The sequence below is a fragment of the Ambystoma mexicanum genome, chromosome 3q (assembly GCF_040938575.1).
Source record: "Ambystoma mexicanum isolate Mex_15411 chromosome 3q, UKY_AmexF1_1, whole genome shotgun sequence".
NCBI classification, from domain to species: domain Eukaryota; kingdom Metazoa; phylum Chordata; class Amphibia; order Caudata; family Ambystomatidae; genus Ambystoma; species Ambystoma mexicanum.
In genome coordinates this window covers 59,445,984-59,467,617 of record NC_090926.1, presented here as the reverse complement: position 1 = coordinate 59,467,617, position 21,634 = coordinate 59,445,984, and the positions used below count along the sequence as shown (strand labels likewise).

Sequence of the window (21,634 nt, the reverse complement as noted above, 5' to 3'; positions counted from 1 at the left end):
ACCGCAGGAATTATCAAATTTAAAGAGGAAATATTCAATCATATTCAAATAGGCAAATGAATGGATACAAACATTCCCACATTATAAAAACACAATTGTCTTTCGATGGCCAAAAGAAGACATTTCGGCAGTTGATTAGCACTCGGAACAATTATGAAAAAGCAAACCGACTGGATAAGAAAGCTAAGAGCTGAAGACAAATGATCAGTCTAGGAACACATATAGCTCCTCATTGCCATTGTGGCCAAATATTTTGAATGTTCTCATTTGTATAATCAATCTCTGATCTTTGTATTATGTTGCTGTTCATTTTCTGTTATGTAATATGTGCCAAAGCTCAAAGAAAAGTGGGGCGTATGGTGGATCAAGATCGCTGCCATGAGTCTCTTTGAAATGTACTGCCAACGATATATTTCATGGAAGGGAACCCATTGTGAAAGGATAGTTATCAAAATTCTTAATGGCTCGATAGCATTGTAATATCCTTGGTTTCAGTGGCCCTAAAGTCGAGCCAATGTACCTGAGCTTGCAAGGGCAATCCATGTAATGTACCACATATCTAGTAAGACAAGTGATATCGTGACACGTTTTCCAAGATTCATTGTAACCATATGGAACATTGTCCACAACCTTTGCATATTAGCGGGAAACAATTTGTTTTGTTGAACCAATTGCTTGGAAGTGCCTCTATTTCTCTATGCATACTGGGAGCCAGACTTATTATAATTTTTTTTTTTTTGAAGGATGTAGTTTTAAAAACGTAATCTGTGGAGTAGACGACAGTACTTCTGCTAAACCTGGATCATTATTTAATATAGGCCAATATTTGGATAATGTTTTCTTTATTGCTCCAGATTGTACATTATATTGTGAGGTGGGAAACGCATTTTACGGCATTCTTTACATATGCATTATGAAAATAAACACTTGTCACGTGTGAGTCTAATGCTTCAAATGTCAGTGCTGTCCTTTGCACACATGTGCATTTTCTCGTTTTTGTGAAAAACAATTACACTAAATAAAAGCAACGGTATCTTTCATTTTAACTATCAATATACAAAGGTGTGACCAAGAAGTACAGAAACCCTTTTCCTTCACATTTTATTCTTAAACAAATATTTTGGTGACTTTCATACAAAGAAACCTTGACAAGAAAAATACTCCATGCCCAAAAAATATATACAATTAAATTTGTATTACTTTTATTGTAAAGATATGTACAGTGATATATTTTACAAAAATGTATTTGTAAGAAGATGAAAATAAGTTATTCATAAACAAAGACATTTTATAGACCACGGAACTTGACTTGAATCTTTGTCAAATGTTTCTAAATTTCAGATTTTGACGAACATGTCACATTAGCAATTTTCTTCAGCATACGTTGTCCCCAGGCAACAAACTGTTAGTCCGTGCGTTTTCATGGCCAGCGCAGTCGGATCGTTCACAAGGTCATATTGCATCTGCTCTAATATTGGCTTAGCCATCCATGTTTCTTTTTTTCTTTTGATAAATGCCATGGTGTAACTCAGCATAACAAAGCGCCATCTGTTCTTGTTGTTTCCTAACAATGTTCTCATTGTGAACAAGTACAGCCAGCCTTGTTCTGGCCTCCATACAATGTATGCCGAAATGCAACCACCTTTAGGCACATATTATGGAAAACCTCCACATCCCCATTGTGGAGCTGTGCACCAGCCACTTCGGCTTTTCACTCAAATGTCCATGTACGTACTCGTGATGATTCTTGTCAACCACCCATAAGTATGTTTGCACTAAGATGGAGCAGGGAGTGCCACTTTTCAACCACAATCTGTACTGAACCCTCACGTTTTATAACCCTACCATAGATTGATGCAGATGGACTGTGACCATTTTAGACTTTCTTCCGATTTATTTATTTTTGGTTCCTACACCAGTGCCTTATTTCGCTATTGATGATGTGACATGCCCATGGAGTGTGAAGCCAGAGGATGGCATCTGTGGGTGGCCCCATAGTGCTAGGTATCTTCAGGCAGGCCACCGCAGTGCCTCTCTCACGCCTCTACCTAACCTTCTTATAAATATTTAATATCCTACCACTAAACTTTTGTCCCTACTTTACATTTCCCTGAACCCTTAGCCCATATGCCCCCCAACTTAACAGTCGACACTGTCACAATAGGCTGATTGATTCAGTCAGTTAACGCCTCTTCAGTACCTTCATGGGTCTGTCTTTGTTGACTTTCTGGCTGGTTGCATGGCTGTCTAGATGGCTGGGGGCTGGATTTGGGGCTGGTTAAAGTGGTTCCTTGGAGTTGCTGTGGCCTGTCCCCCCCCCCCCCCAACCCCTTCTAGGATGGCCACGTCCATCATGTCGAGCCACCCCGTGCTCAGTGTGCAGCCAGAGCTCTTTATCCTGGGTGGCCCCTGCATGTTTGATGGGTCCACCCAATACCACTGTAGCTCCACTGCCTTTTGCAGTCTACAGGTTGGGCCCTTTTGGCTGGGGGCCCACACGCACTCACCACCACACCTGTTGATTTTTTTTTAACTCTTAAGGGCTACCGTGTTAGTGTGGGGTCTGCCCCACATCACTGCCACAGCGCACCACATTTGAGCCATTTATGGATTAGGCCTTAGGGGGAGTGGTTGAGATGGCAAAGGTAAGTATTTTCTTTCTTTGTCTCCCTCTCCTTCATCTGTCTTAATACACTGTCCTCCTTTCAAATCCTCCAGGATTCTTTTCGGCCCAGCCCATTCTTGGTCAGGAATTTGTTCTTTTCTTCTTTCTTTACCGTTTTACCCATCCCCATTGTGGGCTGGATGGTTTAGTCCAACGCGCGCGCGCACACAGACAAATAACACACTGCACAATAAAATACATGTATTACTCTGGTGCCTGCCTATAGGTGTTCCCTTGGGTAACAATCACCTAGCCCCCCCTACCAGCTGGGCCTTGGGCTACACGTTATAAAAGCTACACTTTCACAATTCCCTCTAAATGGTTTAACGCTATGAACCCATTTTTAGAAATTTGGAGCAGAGTCTCTCAGTATGGAGTTAATTCTGGTTGTAATTTTTAATACTGAGAATTTATGAACCCTATAATTCTACTTTAATTTCACTACTTTATTTTTCTTTTTCTTTCCCTACAGAAATTATTTGGCACCTGGTGACAACTTCGCTCTTTTAATACTGATTTCTTTCTGCAGTTTTACTTCCATTTACTTCATTATGGCGGGAGCAAATTTTGAAGTGCTCCAAGAGGAAGCCACTTGTTCAATCTGTTTGGAGTATATTAATGATCCTGTGACAATAGACTGTGGACACAACTTCTGTCGTTCCTGCATCACTCACTGCTGCCAGAGAAATGACGTGATCTGTCCTCAGTGCAGACAAACCTCCAGAAGAACCCTCCAGTCTAACTGTCAACTCAGAAACATTGTGGAAATGTTAAAACTGCAGGAGAAAAACATGTGCATCAAACATAAGCAGCCACTGCAGCTCTTCTGTGAAGAGGATCAGCAAATGCTTTGCCTTGTCTGTCGGGAGTCAAAGGATCATAAAACTCACACTGTGAGCCCTATTGAGGAAGCAGCCCAAGAATACAAGGTTTGTGTACAATCCTTTAATCTAGCTGTGGACGAAATTGGCCTTGTAAAATAAAATGAGAAGAGTGCGTGGGCAAACTCTCCAGTGACTATTGTTCGTGCCTTTTGGTTTACTGCACTGGAGTCGCTGGTGGCATGCTCGTGTTCTGGAGTGCACACTTGGTCACAGCACATTGAGCTCCTAATAGCTGGTGGTGGTTTACTGCAAATACTCACTAGTGGTACACTGTTCGAAGTCATTTAGTGGCCTCTGACCAGCTTGTGCACAGTGCTTGCCTATAGTTTTATTTTGTGTTGACGGTTCCCTTTGTAAGTGCTTTGTCTTTTTGAAGTAGGATTACAGTGCTATAAAGCAAGTAGAGTACACTGAACCATATGGAAATGATCTCCAGGATGGCCGGTTCGTTCTGGTTAAAGACCATCTTTCATGGTTGTGGCAGCATGGTCTGGCTGTGCCTATCCCATCGGAAAATCGGTTAATAGTACATTACAGAAACCATTGTATGCAGGGGTGTTGCTAGGTCTGAAAAAGAACCGGGGCTACGCTAATTTCGGGACTGGGGGCTAGCTAGCCTTTTGGCTGTAGCTCCTGAGATTCTATTCGAGGCTACAATCAAAAGACCAGGGGCTATAGACCCCTTATCTCCCCCCCCCCCTTAGCAACGCCTCTGCTTTTATGAATACATTGAGAGAGCTACCTGTACTGCTGAGAAGTTTCATAATCAAAATGCTAAGTGCGCTCTGCTAACTGCTTTGGGTTAATTGTAAGTACATCTGCCCCTCACTAATATTGTGGAGGACCTAGCCATCCTGGTTTTACGTGATAGTTCGAGTTTTTGTTGCAGTATGTGAAGGGAAACTGGTGTCTGTCGGCTACTGCCTGATGCAATAACACTGAATCATGGTGACAGTGTAAACGGTGGTTTGTTGCTTTTGAAAACTTTTCTTGTTTTCCTGGTGGTTGGTGCTGGTACTTTAATGCATCCCAAATGGGGGAGGGGTGGAGGGGCCTTCAGTCTGGTTAAAAAATGTAATTAATCAGGCTCCAAAACCACAATCGTTTCACGTTCCTGGGTGCCTTTCGCTGGGACAGTATTTTCATGGGTTCTGTTTTGAAATGAGACCATCCCGAAAATTGTATGGTTTACGATCTCTAATGTTTCCAGTGTGCATTTTCCTTGTGTGATGACAACTTTGACCTGCAGCATGTAATGATATATTAGTGATTGAATCTATGCATTATGGAAGAACTAGTTGGTAGTTATTTCCATAGTTTTACAAACCTGGTAGAGATGGGTGTGGGACTGGCTCGATTCTTTTTTTAAAAAACAATTTAAAGCAGCTCGTTATTTCTCGTTGGTGCATTGTACTGAATGAGCTTCATTCAGTCAAAATACCTTATTTCGGCATGATGCCATAAGTGTACAAAAAGCAGCAATTGGTAAAGTACAAAAAAAGAAAAACCAGATAAAATCATGCAAAATTGGTTACAATTCATAAGCACAAGATATATGCAATATCAGTAACTGGAGCTTTTATAATTCATGCAGCCTAACAAATGGATCACTTGGGTGAATATCAACCTATACCTCTGCTATAGGCACCTAAAATGCTGTTGTAACACTGGGATAAGTACCTGGAATGGCAGCTGCACAGATGTTAGAGAGGGACCCCTTTTAGATGGATCATAATTCACAATGCATAACAAGCGGTCCATATAACTGTTAAAAGGTTTGACTAATGTAATTGCACGGAGACCTCATGACTCTCATTCTTTTCAACCAAATCTATATAAACATTTCACGACAGCAAATGCATATACACTAGATCCTGTGCAGAGGAGCATTGCTTAATTTGTGGTAAATTCTGAATATCTTGGACATCCTCCCAAACTAGCTTTAGAATGGGCAAGCTAACAAGTGTTCTGTTTCGATCCTACTTGTACAAAAGACACTTGTTGAATACACTAGCATCCCATTTGGTCATACAGTAGGCCACCGGCAAAATACAAAACCTCTATTTAGTCTACTGGGAGTTAATGACTATAGGTTTCATGACGTCCAGATACAGTTCATTTCCCACAGTGAGTTTATTTTCCCACAAAGTACTCAATGATGCTGAATTGGATATTGTTCCGAAAAGATGTTGCCATTTCTGACTATGGCACCATCCCCATGATCTTTTATGAACATTTGGTGATCACCCATGATACCTGGGAAGTGTGGTCCCTGTTCTGTTCAGATGTACATCCCATTTACATGAACTGGCAAATCTTGTACCTAGATGGCTCTGAGCATTCATGTTCAATGGTGTTATGTTCCAAGTTTAGATTGCATGTTGGTTTTTTCCTCTTCTCTAGGAAGACTGTGGCTTTTGTTTTGCTTACATTAATGGCTAAGCCCCTTTCTGGACAGGGCTGGAGCTCTTTTAACAGCCCGGATGGTGTTAAGGAGATAAAAATTGCATCATCTGAACAGTAATACCGGGTACTTTTTCCCTGGCAAGAGATGGCGCATCAGTAGAGGTCACCAAGATCTTACAAAGCAAAAAGCAGATTGGGACCAGCACGTAACCTTGTTGTGCACCCTTTTGCCCTTCAAAGGGTGAGGTAATTCCACCTCCAAGACACCGTACCTCACTACAGCCTTTCTGTATAGTTCTTTCTGTACCACCTCTGTATAACCTTGCTACTTCTGCTCTCTTAACTACAGCTTCTCCTTCTGACTCTCTTCCTTCTTCTTTGATCCCCGAAGTATATCCCCATCTTCTCCCCTATCTTTCACAATCTTGTTTTTCCTGCAGCTTTTAAGCGTGCGCCTATTCTTCCTATAAAAAAAAAGAATTCTCTTGCTCCATCAGCCCCAGCTAACTTCCATCTTAGTTCCTTTCTACCTTTTCGAATGGATTGTGTCCTCCCATGTATCTTTTGACATGTGTTGTGCCTAGCTTCAGCTGCTTCGGAAACATTTTTTGGCAGAGGGTGCTGTGCGTCAATGGCATTGACTCGATGTCCCTCGAAGGCCTCAGTCAAGGATGTTGTCATCGCAGGCATATATAGCACGTGCAGCGCCCGTTGGCTTCAGTTCCGTTTTTCCGCGATTGCTTCGAAGAAATGCAGCACGCTTCTTCTCATCTTGTGATGTCTTGTTAAAACGTTGACATAGAGATGTCTTCATCGGCGACACAGACGACTCCGAAGTCCAGTTTTAAAGTGTTGGGATTGCGGATCGAAAATGTCCCTGACTGATCCGCACAATCTGTGGTGCCTCGGAGCAGATCATGAAGCCTCCGACTGCTCCAAGTGCCAGTCGATGACTGTAAAAGCATTGAGGGAACGGAAGGGGAAGGTGAAGGTAGGCAAAGTTCCTATTAAAAATCCCCTACCCGATTGGTGAAACCTTGGCGGCTCTCCTCAGAGGAAGGTGGTCCAGTTCGAGGAGTGGCTCACAGCACTTCGTCCTCGAAGAAGTTGAAGAGAAGACACCTTAGGTCGCCTTTCTCGACGTACGCTTCCCCAGAAAGAGTTGCATGTCCAACCAAAAAATCCACTCAGCCGAGTGGGAGGCCTTCAGAGCTGAAATGCTTAAAACTTTAGAAAAGCAAAAAGCCATGTTCCTATCGCTCCTTCGGAAGAAGCCGGGAAGGAAAGGTCTCGGCTTAAGTCTTGCAGCCCTTTAGCCCGGGACAAAGGCCCGATCCGCATCCTGAGCCTTCGAGGCCTCGATCTGATGTTACATCGAAGGATCATTCGAGCCATAAATACAAGTTGATGGCGTCAACGACCTCAACACCTTCGCCGGAGGCACCTTCGCCTACCAAACCCTCGACATCGACTTCTATGCCATCTGCGCCATGCTTACCAGCTGTGCCTTCGACACAGAGCGCCCTGCTGAAGCCAATGGCGCCGATCCAGAAAACAATGTACTATAGCGTAAAAGCAAATTGTCAAAACCCATGACTCCTGACAAAACATATGTTCCTATGCCTAGGAAATACTTAAGTTTTCTTTTCTTTGAATTTATGAAGAAGAGGAGCAGTCTGATGAAGAGGCCCCATTTGGCCTACAATATGGTACGCCTAATGTACCAGAGTTTCATTGCGGACGGGTCCAGGATGAGGGACCTTTATGATGATCTGCAGACTGCAAGTATGGTGGATACCACATCTGACCTAGAGTTTGGGAAACCAGAGGTTGGGGAACATGTGAATGCATCCTGAAGGCAGCTCATGTCAAAGGTGGTAGATTACATGGGTTGGAGTAGCCCTCCATTCCCATATGAACAGGACAACTTTACTGACATATTAGACTAAGGTCCACAGTCGGATCCCATTTTACCATTCCACATTGCCTTGCAGAAGAGGGTGGTCAGAAACGGAAGACACCGGAGACCAATCCGTCAGTTTGTACAAACTTGACTAAAAAATACCGTCCTTCCAGTAGTGACCCTGACTACCTGTCAAAACACCCCACTCCGGAGAGTCTGGTGGTGCAGGCAGCTACTGCAACATCAAAACAAGTGCATACGCTACCATCGTTCCTGATTGGGATGACAAACGCGTAGATGGATGGGGCAATGAAGGTGTTCTCTGCACGAAGCATAGCACTAAAACCTGCCAACTCCACGTGTGCCCTTGCAAAATTTACGTTCACGCTAGCATTTCCGTGGCGGCAGAGCAAATTCCCGAAGGGGATGAAAGAGACGGCTTCTTAGCCACAGTTAGACAGCAGAGAGGCCATGAGCGAGTCTCTTCAGTCGGGTTTGGATTCTGCTGATGGCATCAGCAGAGCCATGGCTACCAGCAACATTCTGCGCAGGTTTGCTTGGTTGCAGAAGTCTGTTTTGCACCGGATGTGCAATCCAGACTCCTCAACCTGCCTTTTGACGCAGCTCACCTTTTTGGCAACAAGGCTGATGGGATTCTTGAGGTTGCAGACCTCGAAGGCGGCGGCCAAACCTTTAGGCGCTGTTATTGAACAACCTCTGCCTTTTCGACCTAGTGGACAACCTTGAAGGGGTAGATGTGTTCGCTACTACCCCTCAGTTGGAAGGGTTAGAGGAATGGCCAGTCAAAGGGGCCAAAGAAAACGTCCTTGTGGTTGACGAGGAATGGGTGCAGTGCCAGCTCAAGAGGCAGCTTCCTTACCATCGGCCGCTGCATCAGCCGCCTCAAAACTTCTGAGGTTTGGTTGGTGCCTTTTGACCTTCAGGATGCTTATTTTCACGTGCCAATCCATCTCGAGCACAAAACACCTGAGGTTTGCAGTTGGCGTTTCTCTATCAGTTTCAGAGACCTCTGCCCTGAGGGTTTTCACCAAACTGATGGCAGTGGTGGCAGCGAGTCTCAGGAGAGTGGTGGATTCACCTCTACCCCTACCTGGATGATTGGCTGATCAGGGAGCATTCTCCTGAACAATCACGGGATCATCTCAATGTCACCTGCCACACTCTCCACAGACTGGGCTTCTCAATTACAAGAAGTTGCATATGACCCGATCTCAAACTCCCGTTCATCGGAGCTGTGAGGGCGCTAGACATTCTTCAGATGGTTACCAAGTTTCATGGCATCCTGCATTTTCCTGGTGCCAGAGGCCCGCCTCAGAATGAGATCCTTTCAATGGGTTCTAAGAACCCAATGGTCCCAGGTTTCAGGAAAAATGTAGGCCCCACTTCAGGTTCCAACCAGGCTCGCACAGGATCTTCTGTGGGGACATTATTCTGAAGGAGAACCCTCTTGGCAACCATGGCAGGAGACAACAGTAATGACGGATGCCACACTCACGGGGTGGGGAGACCATACCAACAATCTGACAGTCGGCGGTCATTGGTCTCCATCGGAATCCAAACTACATAATCAATATTTTGGAGCTGGGGGCAATCAGACTAGCGCTGAAGGCCTTTCCGCCCTCTGTACAGGGAAAGAATGGCCTGATAATGGACAACACAGTGGCCATGTACTACCTCAACCAGAGAGGATGTGTAGGGTCACTACCACTGTGCAGAGTAAATTCAGCTCCGGTACTGGCCAATATAAATAGGAATATCTGTCAGCAGTTCACCTAGGCAGAGAGGAGAAGACCGCAGTGGACGCTCTGAGCAGGCAGAGCACTCTCTCATGAGTGGGCACTAGCTCATGAAGTTCAAGCGATCTTCACCCTTTGGGGAACCCCTCAAGTGGATCTGTTCACGACTGGGGCCAACCGGAAGTGTGAACTGTGTTGCTCCAGGGAATTTACCCCAAAAGGAGTTCTAGGAGACGCATTCGTAGTGGACTGGGAATTTCCACTGGTTTAAGTTTCCTGCAGTCCCAGTCATTCTTCAAGTGACCAGGAGGTTGAGACAGTTCGGGAAACACGTGATCCTAATTGGCCAGGAGGACGTGGTACCTGGACCTTCAGGACATGGCCATCTGTCCTCCGATGCGCCTTCCACAAAGAGGACCTTCTCTCAAGAGAGGAGGGTCTGGTTCTCCATCCAGAGGTCAAACACTCCACCTTCACGCTTGGTTTCTGAAAGGCTGGGATACAAGGATTGGGACCTCCTGGATGATGTAGTAGAGGCTTTGCTTTTGGCCAGAAGGCCAGCAATAAAGTCTCTGTACCATTGCCGTTGGAATACATTCTGCAACTGGTGCAGAGAAAAGAATGTAGATCCTTTTACTTGTAAAACACTGAATGTTTTGTCCTTTCTACTATCTTTAGCCAATTTGAGGCTGCAGATTGGTACTAGTAAAGGCTACTTGGCGGCACTGTCCATCTTTAAGTGCTCGTCAGAGGAATGTTCCTACTTCAAACTTCCACTGGTGACACCATTTCTAAAGGGGCTCACCAATGTGTTCCCTCCATCTCTGTTCGAGGTTCCAGTCTGGGGCCTTAATTTGGTTCTAAAATTCCTAATGTGTGCACCTTTTTGAACCTCTGCACTCATGTCTCTTAAGGTTGTTAACCTTTAAAGCCATTTAAAACCATTTTATTGGTAGCTCTAACATCAACCCATAGTGAGTTGCAGGCACTTTTGTCCAGGCCACCCTTTACTATCTTCCACAAGGATAGGGTTGTGCTGAGGGTCAAACCTTCGTTTTTTCCAAAAAATAATTTCTGATTTCCATATAGGACAGACTTATTCTACTGTTTTTCTATCTCCACCTCATCCTGGCAAGGAGGAGGTAAAACTACATAGGTTAGACCCGCGCAACACCCCACCCCTGTAGAGCGTTAAGCTTTTATATATCCAGAATGTCAAGACTACGCATTGATGGCCAACTTTTCTTTGGCTATACGGGTTGTAAGCTGGGTCAGGCTGTCTCTAAGCAGACCTTGTCCAGATGGATCATTCTGGCCATTTCAGAATGCTACAGGTTGACAGGAAAAGAACTTGCGGAATGTTTAAGGGCCCATTCCACCAGGGGCATGGCTACCTCTAGAGCCCTGCAAAGGGGCATACCAATTTTAAGAATATTTTTCAAGCGGCAACGCGGTCTAGCATCCATACATTCACAAAGCATTATTGCCTGGAATCTTACCTCTGTCAGGATAGTACCTTTTTGGTAAGGCAGTCCTGCACTTGGTCCATGAAAATATTTGAAATGAAATTCTACTCCCTTCTCCAAATAAAATACTGCTGTGGGAGTCTGTCAAAAGATGAATATCTGTGAGGAAACAATCCATTAGAAGAACAAGTTACTTACCTCTGGTAACGTTCCTTCGATTGGATGTTCCTCCCACGTAATCCTCATCGCCCTCCCATCTTTTTTAAAAAATGTTTACTTATTTTTTTTTATTTTTGTTTCCCCTGCTTTTACAGCTTCTGTTCCATCAAGGCTGAGTATGCTCACTTCCGTGTTTTGCAGATATTTCTACTATTAAAGATGAAAAAACAGAACTGAAGCCCATGGGTGCTGCACGTGCTATATATGCCTTTGATGACATGATCCTCGACTGAGTCCTTGGAGGTACATAGAGTCGACGCACAGCACCCTCTGCTGAAAAACAAATTCTGATGCAGCTGAATCTGGACATGTGTCAAAATATGAGGAATACGTGGGAGGAACATCATTGAAAGAAAATTACCAGGGTTAAGTAACTTGTTCTTCCCTTTCATTCTTGAACAGGTCCCCTATGCTCGGGTAACCAGTTACCTGGCTCTTCATTCTCCTCTTCCTCCCTTGCATTCTGCTTTCCGCCCATCTCATTCTACTGAAACTGCACTTCATGTCTCTAATTCCTTATTCGTAGGTGGTCACTCTAACCCCAGACTTCTATTCTCATTTGTCTTGATTTTATCTGCGGCGTTTGACATTGTGGACCACTCACTTCTTATTTCTTCTCTTTCCACTTTGGGTATTTCAGGGTCTGCTCTCTATTGGCTCTGCTCCTATCTTTCGCAACACACTTATTCTGTCACTTGGGTTGGACACTTCTTCCTCGCTCCCTCTTCTTTGGAGTTTGTTTTTTTTTCCCTCTATACTGCGCCTCTTTCTGCTCTCATCTCGTCCTTTGATATTTCCTTTCACCTTTACGCTGATGACACCCAGATCTTTCTTTTTCTTCATTTGATTCAGTTTTGCATCCTACTGTTCCAAACTGTCTTTCAGCTGTCCGGAACTGGATGTCTTCTCACTTTCTTCACCTTAATGTCTCAAACGGAGGTCCTGTGTTTCCCTTCTACCGTTTCTTCCACTAAATCCCCCTTGTCTTTTCTTCCATCTTTTCTTCTTTCTCTCAGCATCCAATTTGGATGTCATCTATGATCCTTCTCTCCATATTTCTTCTAGTGCCCGTTCATGCTGTTATGCTTTGTTGTGCTCCCTCTTATCTTTCCTTTCATTCTTCTAAACTTCTTTTCTCCTTGTTTTTTTCCTGTATCGACTACTCATCTTTATTGCTTGGTATCCCTGCCTGTCATCTCTTCCCTCGTTCTAGTTGTAACTCTTCTGTTTCTTTTTTCTTTAGCCCCTCAGGCCTCTATAGCACCTTCCCTACTTTCAATTTCTTTACTTTCTTGTGCATCACTTTCAATTGTTTACAAATGCACTCCTGGCTTGGCCCCTATTACCTTTCTTTACTCTCATTCTATGTCCCGTCATGCTCTTTGCAATCTCAAAATCTATTTCTCATAACTGTCTCGTTTCAGTTCCTGTTCTCATTTGGCCCCCAAACACTGGAACGGTCCTCTTTCACTTTGCTCTTCCTCATCTCTTCGTATTTTCGAGACTAATCTTATACTCTCTCTCCCTTCCTTGTTACCTTCTTAACATTGTTTTTCATCTGCTGATGTAATTGTTCACGTTTATACTCACATGATTGTACTACTTATTTTGATTACTGCTCAGCACCATTAGTGAAAGGCGCTCTAATTTAATCAAATAAAAATATTGTAGAGAATGGCATGTGGGATGCCAAAGAAACACTGTATGAAAGTCAACAAGGGCACATATGCATCCGTTTCTTCACTCGACATATTTTACGATCAATAGGAAGAGCCTAAATCAATAGTCTGGTACGTAGTTCTTCCTTGATCCCTGCCTGGTGATGGTCGATCAGGCCAGGTACCCAAGGACTGCTCTGGCAAAACAAATGCACATTTCTGAAGAATCGAAGTGAAATGGGGTGATGGTTGCTCTGGGCTCATATCCTCCCTTTTTTACAGGGAAATTATTTCTGCAGATGCCCATGACTATGGTGCAGTATTAGAACTGGTTGTAGAGGGGCCATATCTTCACTTCAGAGTTGAATACATTACCTGGGATTTGGTATGGTTCTTGGGTCTTAATCAATTTTTGGGCCACTATAGTTTCACATTTCAGAGTGAATACTAGCGTATGGGAGGCTGGTGTTTCAAGGTACGAGGCACCATTAAATTGAGCTGTAAAGAATCTAGTTTCTCTGGAGTTTGCAAAAATAGTTGTACCGAAGTTTTTCCGTAATGTTCCACCGCAGCATTTTCCAAAATGTGTCAATCTTTCTTTTGTATAGCTTCAAGAATGCCTTTCAAGAGAAACGCAGCATAGTCCTTTTTTTAATAGGTATAGTGCTTTTGTAAAAGTCTTTGATGGGGTGCTAAAAGCACGCTGTATAGGGTAGGCAGTATTCTTTCAAGCTCCAGGTTAGCACATTTCAAGGATACTCTTATATGACCCTCGATATTAAGGATATTATTGCTACAGGTAGTGTTTTGGGAAGACAATGATGGAATCCCTACTTCCAATGTTGCTACCAGTGTGCAATGATCACTTTCGCATCTGTTGACTACAATGAAATCTTTCAGCAAGGCTCATGATTGAAGATTCAACATTTAAAACCCAAACAGGTAAAGCATTAAAACCTAAGCATCACCCTAACTTGCCCACCCGCACAACTAGGGACATCCCCCTCGAGCACCACCTCCCCATCTATTACCAACTGCGCACCCGTTCAGCAGCCAACCACACAACAGGCCCACACCAGCGCCAAGGTTAACCTGAATGTAACCAGATACACACCTATGTACCCTATGCCTCCAAACTAGCAAGGGGCAATCGGCCTCCAGACCTGGAGAGAAGACAAGATTGGCTGACTAACCAAAACAAAGCACGTTGGTAGACACCATCGAGCAACAACAAAAGACTTGTGCCAGATGCGGCGTCAAACCAATTGACTTATTAACCCATTCCCCCTCCCCTTCCTGCTCCTCCAAAGCCACTTAACATGACTAGGGGCTAGCCACAGTACATACACCTACAGAGAATTAATCTAATGCTCACACCCTAACATACCCTGAGACTCTGGAAACATTAGAGGGAACACTGCTGCACATAGTCCATAAATCCATCGACTCACAGATGCACCCCGACATTATATATTTCAACACCTAATCTGCAACTCTGAACCCCTCATGTGTACATCTAACCAGTGTCCGCTGATCACAAACTCCTGCGCAACTTCTCACACCCCACAAAAACACAAGCACACATCTGAGGTGCTGAATCCTTCCGACAGTTACAAAACACAGGGCCTCCGGAAACCACTCCCACATGCAAGATAACGCTCGGACGCCAGTTCCTCCTGGTTCTGAACCTATCGGATCCTCACTAACTCACCCAGCCCTCTTCTCTTGCAGAGCTGCGTGAGCGCCTGGAGACTGCCCTTGGGTGGTAGATTTGCGTGGTATAAATCAATACAACATTTTAGTTTGTGACTGGAAAGGCTACCTGCCACTAAAGTGCCTTTAGCCGGGGTATCACCCTCGGACCTACATGCTCTCAGATTTAAGATAAGCCACAGTCGTGTAGCCTCCATCGCTGGTCTATACTGCCTTTTGGAATATGTTGCAGCAAGCTAAGTGATCGCCCATGCTTGGTCTTTTTACTCTGCCAGGCTATCGGTCGTGGGAAGTAGTTCAAACTGGAGGTTCTGATCTCCTGCTACAAAGATGGTACTCGTGGGCTTGTCGATTCTTTTCCCAGGCATTGACGCACTGAGAAGAGTGGTCGAAGAAGGTGCATATAACTTATAGACTCTGACGAAGTAAAGAATTGAGTAAACTTTCATATGCAGGATGAAGCTTGCACGTGTGAAGAGCACTGCAGAACATGCAAGCCGTTTTTATAACTGGACAGATACAGCAATGCAAGTAGACTAAGTGATCTTAAAGGCTAGCTAAACATAGTGAATAGACTGCAGGCGGTGCCGCCATTACATAGAATCTGGACATTGGTGTGTCACATTTAGTAAGCTCAGACCTGTGAAGAAAGAAGGATTGGAGGGCTGTGTCGCAGTATGGAAACGGCTGAAGATCGTGGAAAGGCCTGAAATTGCTGTCTGGCCTGGTGTCAAAGGATGCAGCGGCCAAGAACAGTCAACGTGAGAAGCTGAATCAGCCCTTGTTGAGGTGTAAGAAAGCACACCATGAGTGCCTTATTCAAGACAATTAAATGCTGCAAAAACAGGCCGAAATACGTTCTCCGGTCATGTGAGTCAAGCATGGAAATCGACCAGAACTGCGATAAGTGTGCCCATACTCCCTTTTATTCTCAGGAGCAGTGATACTTTAAAAGGACAAGTTTAAGGACCATCTGAATGGCAGACAGCATGAGCGTTGAGATGTAGGGCTAATTGGGTGGGGAGACACGGTCAAGTCCACCCACTGACACCTGGCGTACCAGCTTACCTGCTGCTTGTGAGCTGAATGTTCCAGAAGGGTACAAGCATGACAACCAATTGTAGAAGGCCATATAACGAAAGGCCTTGTAGTTTGATAGCCGACTTGCACTAGGGGTTGGGCATAAGTTGGCCACCTGACTGTAGAGACCAATCGCAACACGAACCCTTAAATTATACTTAGATGTTCCCCTTAAACCAACCACAAGACCCCATAGGTTTTCTTAGTTTGCCACGTAGTATGTAGTGACTTATGAAACGTTTTTAGTACTGAAGTGTTTTAATGTAATTTGCGCGGAGAGCACAATCGAAATTCTAAGTCCCCGTTTTAGATCATTGAAAAATAAAACTTTTGGATGAGACATTTTGCTAACTTCCTGAGGCAGTCTTATTTTTTGGTGCAAACGTTATTCTACATCCCCATCCTTGTATGACTTGTTACTGATTGAAAGAGCACCCACCCGTGGGTTCAAAATACTTCATGCCACTACTACAGGTGGATCTCTTCACTTTATGTTCCTTGATAACATTGCTTCTGGGATCTATCGTCGGGTGTAGATTTATTACTGGTCCTATTCCCAGAGTGGTTATCGTGTGATGGCTTTTTGCTGTTGTTGCAACCCAGCATACTTGAAGCAGGGAGAGGGCTTTTAGGTGTCTCTGACCTGCCCCACTCCTGAATACACCAGTTTGCTGGTCCGAGACGTTCATTGCATAAACCTGCACCAGCGTCAATGCTACTGGATCTACTGTCGGGTGTTTGGGGACAGCCATACTAATGTCAAAAGTTTGTCGTTGAGCGTCTGCCTCTGCGTGCTTTAGTGACTGAATTAATTCAATAAGGGGATGTACCAGCACAATGCAGATAAAAATGCAGTTCTTTCCTGCAGATATGATTAATCGGATGAACCAGCAGCTTAGTAGTACAATCATCCGGTATTCGGCTCATTGGGGGCAAAAGTGGTGCGCGGTTCCTAGTCACCCGCAGCCTCGCCATTTAATATATTTCATTCTCTCTTTCGGGTGCAAGAATAGTATACCTAGCTGATTAGTATGTCGAATCTATTCGACGTATGAACATTGATTAAAGTGTTAGGTTCCTCCCTATATTAGTAACGGACGTGCCGCTTTTGGGTTTCACATACGTTTGTACATTTCCACTGGGATGAGGCTTTTGGTACCCTCAAAAGGATTTGAGTTTATCGTCTAAACTCGCTAGTGGAATTGAAGGGAAGGTTTTCTGATGCAGCCCGTTGGGATCATATGTATGCTGAAAGCCGCTAGACAAATGAGAATTAACATAAGATGAGCCAGACTAATGGGAAATCGCAGGCGCTGCCAGAATGTTAATTATGTGCGAAATTAGGTGGATTGGTTAGTTTATCCACTACTCTAAATCACTTAGTAGCATATTGCAAGTGCCGCCCGCTATACGATTAGGGGGGACTGTAATGAGGGTAGAGGCAATGTGCTCAAAAGAACTTCAATTTCGACAATTAGAAGATTTGCATCCTCTATCGGTTTACCTGCGACAAAAGCCAAAAAGATGCCAGCTGTAATTGGTAAAGATGAAGTGTTTTTTTTTCTATCCTCGTCTTAACAGGGGTTGCAGTTTTTAAGCTCCCAAGTAATACTTCTGTTTTTAAAATGCAAAATAAATGTGGGATATTCAAGCATGTGAAATGAATTTCAGAGGTGCAAGGGACTTGGTGGATACAATAGTTACTAATTAAAATACCATTCAAAATTAAAATGTTAAAGTGCTATAGTGCCTAGAAACTGTCCGAGTATAGATATAGCATATATTTGCATATTATACAAATTGATTATATAAATAATGTGTTTGCTGCTGCCAATCCAGCGGCAATATAAAACAGTGCTAGGAAGCCAATCGTGCTCTCCGAGTTTTAAGAGTTTGAAGTTTAGTTTATTAAAAAAAGCGCAGCCAGGCCCAAGGGCAACTGGGCACATATTCTTAGATGCAGGTTACAATATATACAAGAAACGCAAATTACGAATTTTCAAAATTGCAATACAAAATACAAGAAATTACATATATACATCGGTGACATAAATTACAAATCGGTAGCAGAGCTTAGGTGAAGGGAGCCTCATAGAATCTGCGTGAACAGCCAGGATTTGGTATTATTCTTAAAAGTTGGGAACAACGGCTCGGTTCTGATGGAAATAGGCAGTGTATTCCAAAGTTTTGAAGCTAGCACAGGGAAGCTGATACCACCCGCTTTTTGGAGTTTATATCTGGGCAGGATTAGGCTGTGAGTTTGAGCTGATCTGGTAGGTCGGGAGGAAGTGTGGAGTGTAAGGCGAGAGGAGAGGCAAGGTGGGGGCATTGTTGTCCAGACATTTGTGAGTCAAGGCTAGTGTTTTCAAGGCAATTCTTTGCTTTACCGGGAGCCAACATAGATCAGGTCTGACGTTGCGGATGTGTGAACGTCTGGGGATATTGAGAGCTACCCTAATGGCATTATTCTGGATAGTTTGCAGTTTATTGAGGTTAGAATGGCTGGTCCTTAAGTAGAGGGCGCTGCAGTAATCGATTGTGGACATAATGATTGTTCTTGCGAGTGTGATGCAGTTATCAGGGTTCAGGAAAGGTCTGCAGGCGGTGATAAGTTTACATCTATAGGCCGACGCCGATCTTACTGCATTTGTTTGTGTGTTTAGTGAGAGAGTGGAGTCCAGATAGACGCCTAGAATTTTGGTGTCTTTAGAGACCTTGATTTCATTACCGTCAATGATGAAAGAAAGACTTGTAGACCTGGTCAAGTTTAAGACGTTGAGAAGATTCTAGTAAACTCTGTCTTGTCATCGTTGAGACATAGTTCGTGTTGCGCCATCCAGGCCTGAATGACCAGATAGACATCATTCAAGGATTTGGTGTCGGCTGTGTAGTCACCAGTGATGGGAATGAGTATCTGGGTGTCATCCGCGTATTTGAAGGAGACACCCAGATAATCTAGCACATCGAACAGGGGTTTGGTAAACACGTTGTAAAGCGTGGGTGATACACATGAGCCTTGAGGGACGCTGCAGTGAATAGGCGAGGGGTCTGCCAATGCTGTGGATGAGAAGACCTGCATGGACCTGTTGCTAAAGAATGAGTGAAACCAGGCATTAGCGGAGTCTGAGAATTGGGCCGCAGTTTTAAGATGCTGGCAAAGTATTTGGTGGTTAACCAAATCAAATGCCGCAGAGAGATCAAGGAGAAGTAGCGCTAGCTTCCCATTGTCCTTTAGTCTCCATCTGGGTTTTCAGATCAATCAGAGCTGTTTCGGTGCCATGTTTGGGGTGGAAGCCCGATTGTTTTAGCCCCAGGAGATTGTTGGATTCAAGGTAGTCTTGGATCTGCAAGTAAGCTGCACGATGAAGGATCTTGAGCAGGAACGGGACAGTAGTGATTCGTCTAAAGTTAGTTGGTATGTTGGGGTCAAGGGATGGTTTTTTGAGTAATGGATCACCCAGGCATCCTTGAGGTTGTCGGGGACAATACCAGTTTTGAAGGAGGAATTTATGAAGGCTTTGATAAAGTTGGCAAGGTCATGTGAGGCTTCCTTTATAATAGGCGCCGGGCAAGTGTCACCTTGGCAGTTGGAAGGCTTGAGGTTATTTTATAATTCCTTCTACTTCAAGAGAGGGGAGAAGGAAAATGGTTTATAGGTCAAGCTGGCTTGGTAGGTACTAGATGTCGAAGCGGTCAGAGGTTGGTCTGACTGTAGGGATTTTTGTTTGTCTCTAATTTTCGTTTGGAGGATGGCAATTTTGCCCAGGAGTGCTGTCTGTATATTAGTGCACCAGTTGCTATCTTTGGCGCGGGAGTCGGGCGGGGGCTGCAGGCGTCGCAAGTTCCTTGAGAATTTTAAATAATTCCTTAGTGTTCGATTGGGCTGACACGATGTGGTTATTGTAGGAGTCTTTTTTTTTTTTTTTTGCCTGGAGTATAGCCTCTTTATAGTTGAGGGTGGCTAAGAAGAGTCTATCCTTGTGGGCGTCAGAAGGGTGACTTTTCCAGCGTGACTCAGCACTGCGTTTCTCTTTCCGTAGCATTCTGAGCTGTGGTGTGAACCACGAGTTGAGGTGTGCATGTTTGGGTCTCCTGAGTTTGAGCGGGGCGATGGTGTTTATGGCTGAGAGCACAGTCTGGTTATGTGTCGGCTAGGATGGTAGGGTCTGAGCAAGAGTCAGTGGCGTTAAGGTTAGAAAGGATGAGGGGGAGTAACTTTTCAGTGGTTATGTTCTTTTTATTTCTGGTAGGGATGGCTGGAGTAACGGGAGGCATAGGAAGAAGAGCTGCTTCAATGTTGAAGGAGGTGATGTGGTGATCAGACCAGGCGCAAGGTGAATTTGAGAGTAGGCTGATGTTGCAGTTGTTGTTGCTTAGCCAGTCTAAAGACTGCCCTTTTGATGTGGGTAGGTTCTTGTGTATATGATGTGAGAAGCCTAGATCATTAAGGGTGTTAAAGTCGAGGGCCCCAGGGTCATTAGGGTCTAGGTAGCCTAGGTTGAGGTCCCCAAGGATGATGGTTTGAGAGTTTGTTTTCACTTTGTAAAGTACTAGGGAGGTGATGTCATCAATAAATGATGGGGGGGGGGACCAGGGGGTCTGTATATTAGATGAATGGTGGCCGTTTGGTTGTCCGTTAGAGGAAGTTTGACCGAGAGCAATGATGTGGGGGGGGACCAGGGGGTCTGTATAGTAGATGAATGGTGGCCGTTTGGTTGTCCGTTAGAGGAAGTTTGACCGAGAGCAGCTCAGCAGATTCCAGGTTAGAGGTCGGTAGGGTTCTAAGTCCTAGTGAGGTTTTATGGATGAATGCAATTCCGCCGCCTCTAGAAGTGCGGTCACACCTAGTAATGGAAAACTCCAGGGGGGATAGCCGAGGAGAGTGCCGGGCCCGAGGCAGGGTTTAGCCAAGTCTCAGTGATGGCAATGTAGTCTAGCTCCTGGGTCGTAATGAGATCAGTAATGTCCAGTGCATGAGCTGCTAGGGACCTTGCATTGACCAAAGCCGTCTTGATCAGACCAACGTTGCTTGGTGATGCAAGGTTAGTCTGGGGGCACTGAGGAGTGGGTGAATAGGGGACTGGGGGGGTCGAGCTGGGCATCGGGTTTCGAGTATGCGCTAGGGTATGAAGGGTGTCCCTTCGTGCCCATAAATCTAGAGCCTAATCTTTTGTTTCTAAGGAAGGTATTGCATGGTTGGTTAGGTGTGGGTTTCTGGTGAAGTGGTAAAGCCATAAGGCAAGGGCGTTGAGGTAGATATTAGGATGATGTGGCTCAGTGCTCTGGTAGGTGTCTGAAAGTTTGTAGGTATGGGCCATGGTTCCAGTGCACAAAGCGCTAGGTGTAGCTAGACTGGCTGATAAGTGTAGCGCAACGGTAGAGGCTATAGTGATGTTAATGCAAGAGGAGAAAAGCCAATAAATAACCTCGAAGTTGGCAAAAGGCAAAGTGGTCCGCAAAATTGAAAAGTGCAGGGGACGCTCCGCTGCTAATGGGGCCACCCTTAGTCTGACCCTCCCGTCCTGCAACTGGATCGTACTAAGTGGCTCATAACTTGGATCCCAAAGTAGCAAAACAATGGCGCTCTAGGTGCTGCAAAAGCAGTCAGTTGGTCTCCACTTCCTAAAAGTAGGCTGAGCTTACCTAAAGCATAAGAAATCGGCCGATCTATTCTCAGAGCACCGTCCATACACAAACATTCAAATCCATTGCGTGTGAAAATATAGCTTTATTTACAAGACCAAAGCAATGGCATCCAATCCAAAAAGCGCTTACTGTATATACAAATTAGACCTGGCTGCTATTTGCAGCACGCACAGTAGCTGCTTGTACGAGAAATCAAAACGCAAGGCTCTAAAATAAATGGCTAGCTTTTTCAGTCTG

General features: G+C 44.5%; 1 protein-coding gene across 2 annotated transcripts in view; it reads left to right on the top strand.

The window, feature by feature from the left end:
- Window positions 1–21,634, top strand: part of LOC138582110 (E3 ubiquitin-protein ligase TRIM39-like) — a 473,056-nt gene that overhangs the window by 58,847 nt on the left and 392,575 nt on the right. For both annotated transcript variants that reach the window (XM_069653088.1, XM_069653087.1), the window contains exon 2: window positions 3,138–3,594. In XM_069653088.1, the coding sequence (XP_069509189.1) occupies window positions 3,217–3,594 (378 nt within the window). In that variant the 5' untranslated portion in view covers window positions 3,138–3,216. The remainder of the gene's footprint in view (window positions 1–3,137; window positions 3,595–21,634) is intronic.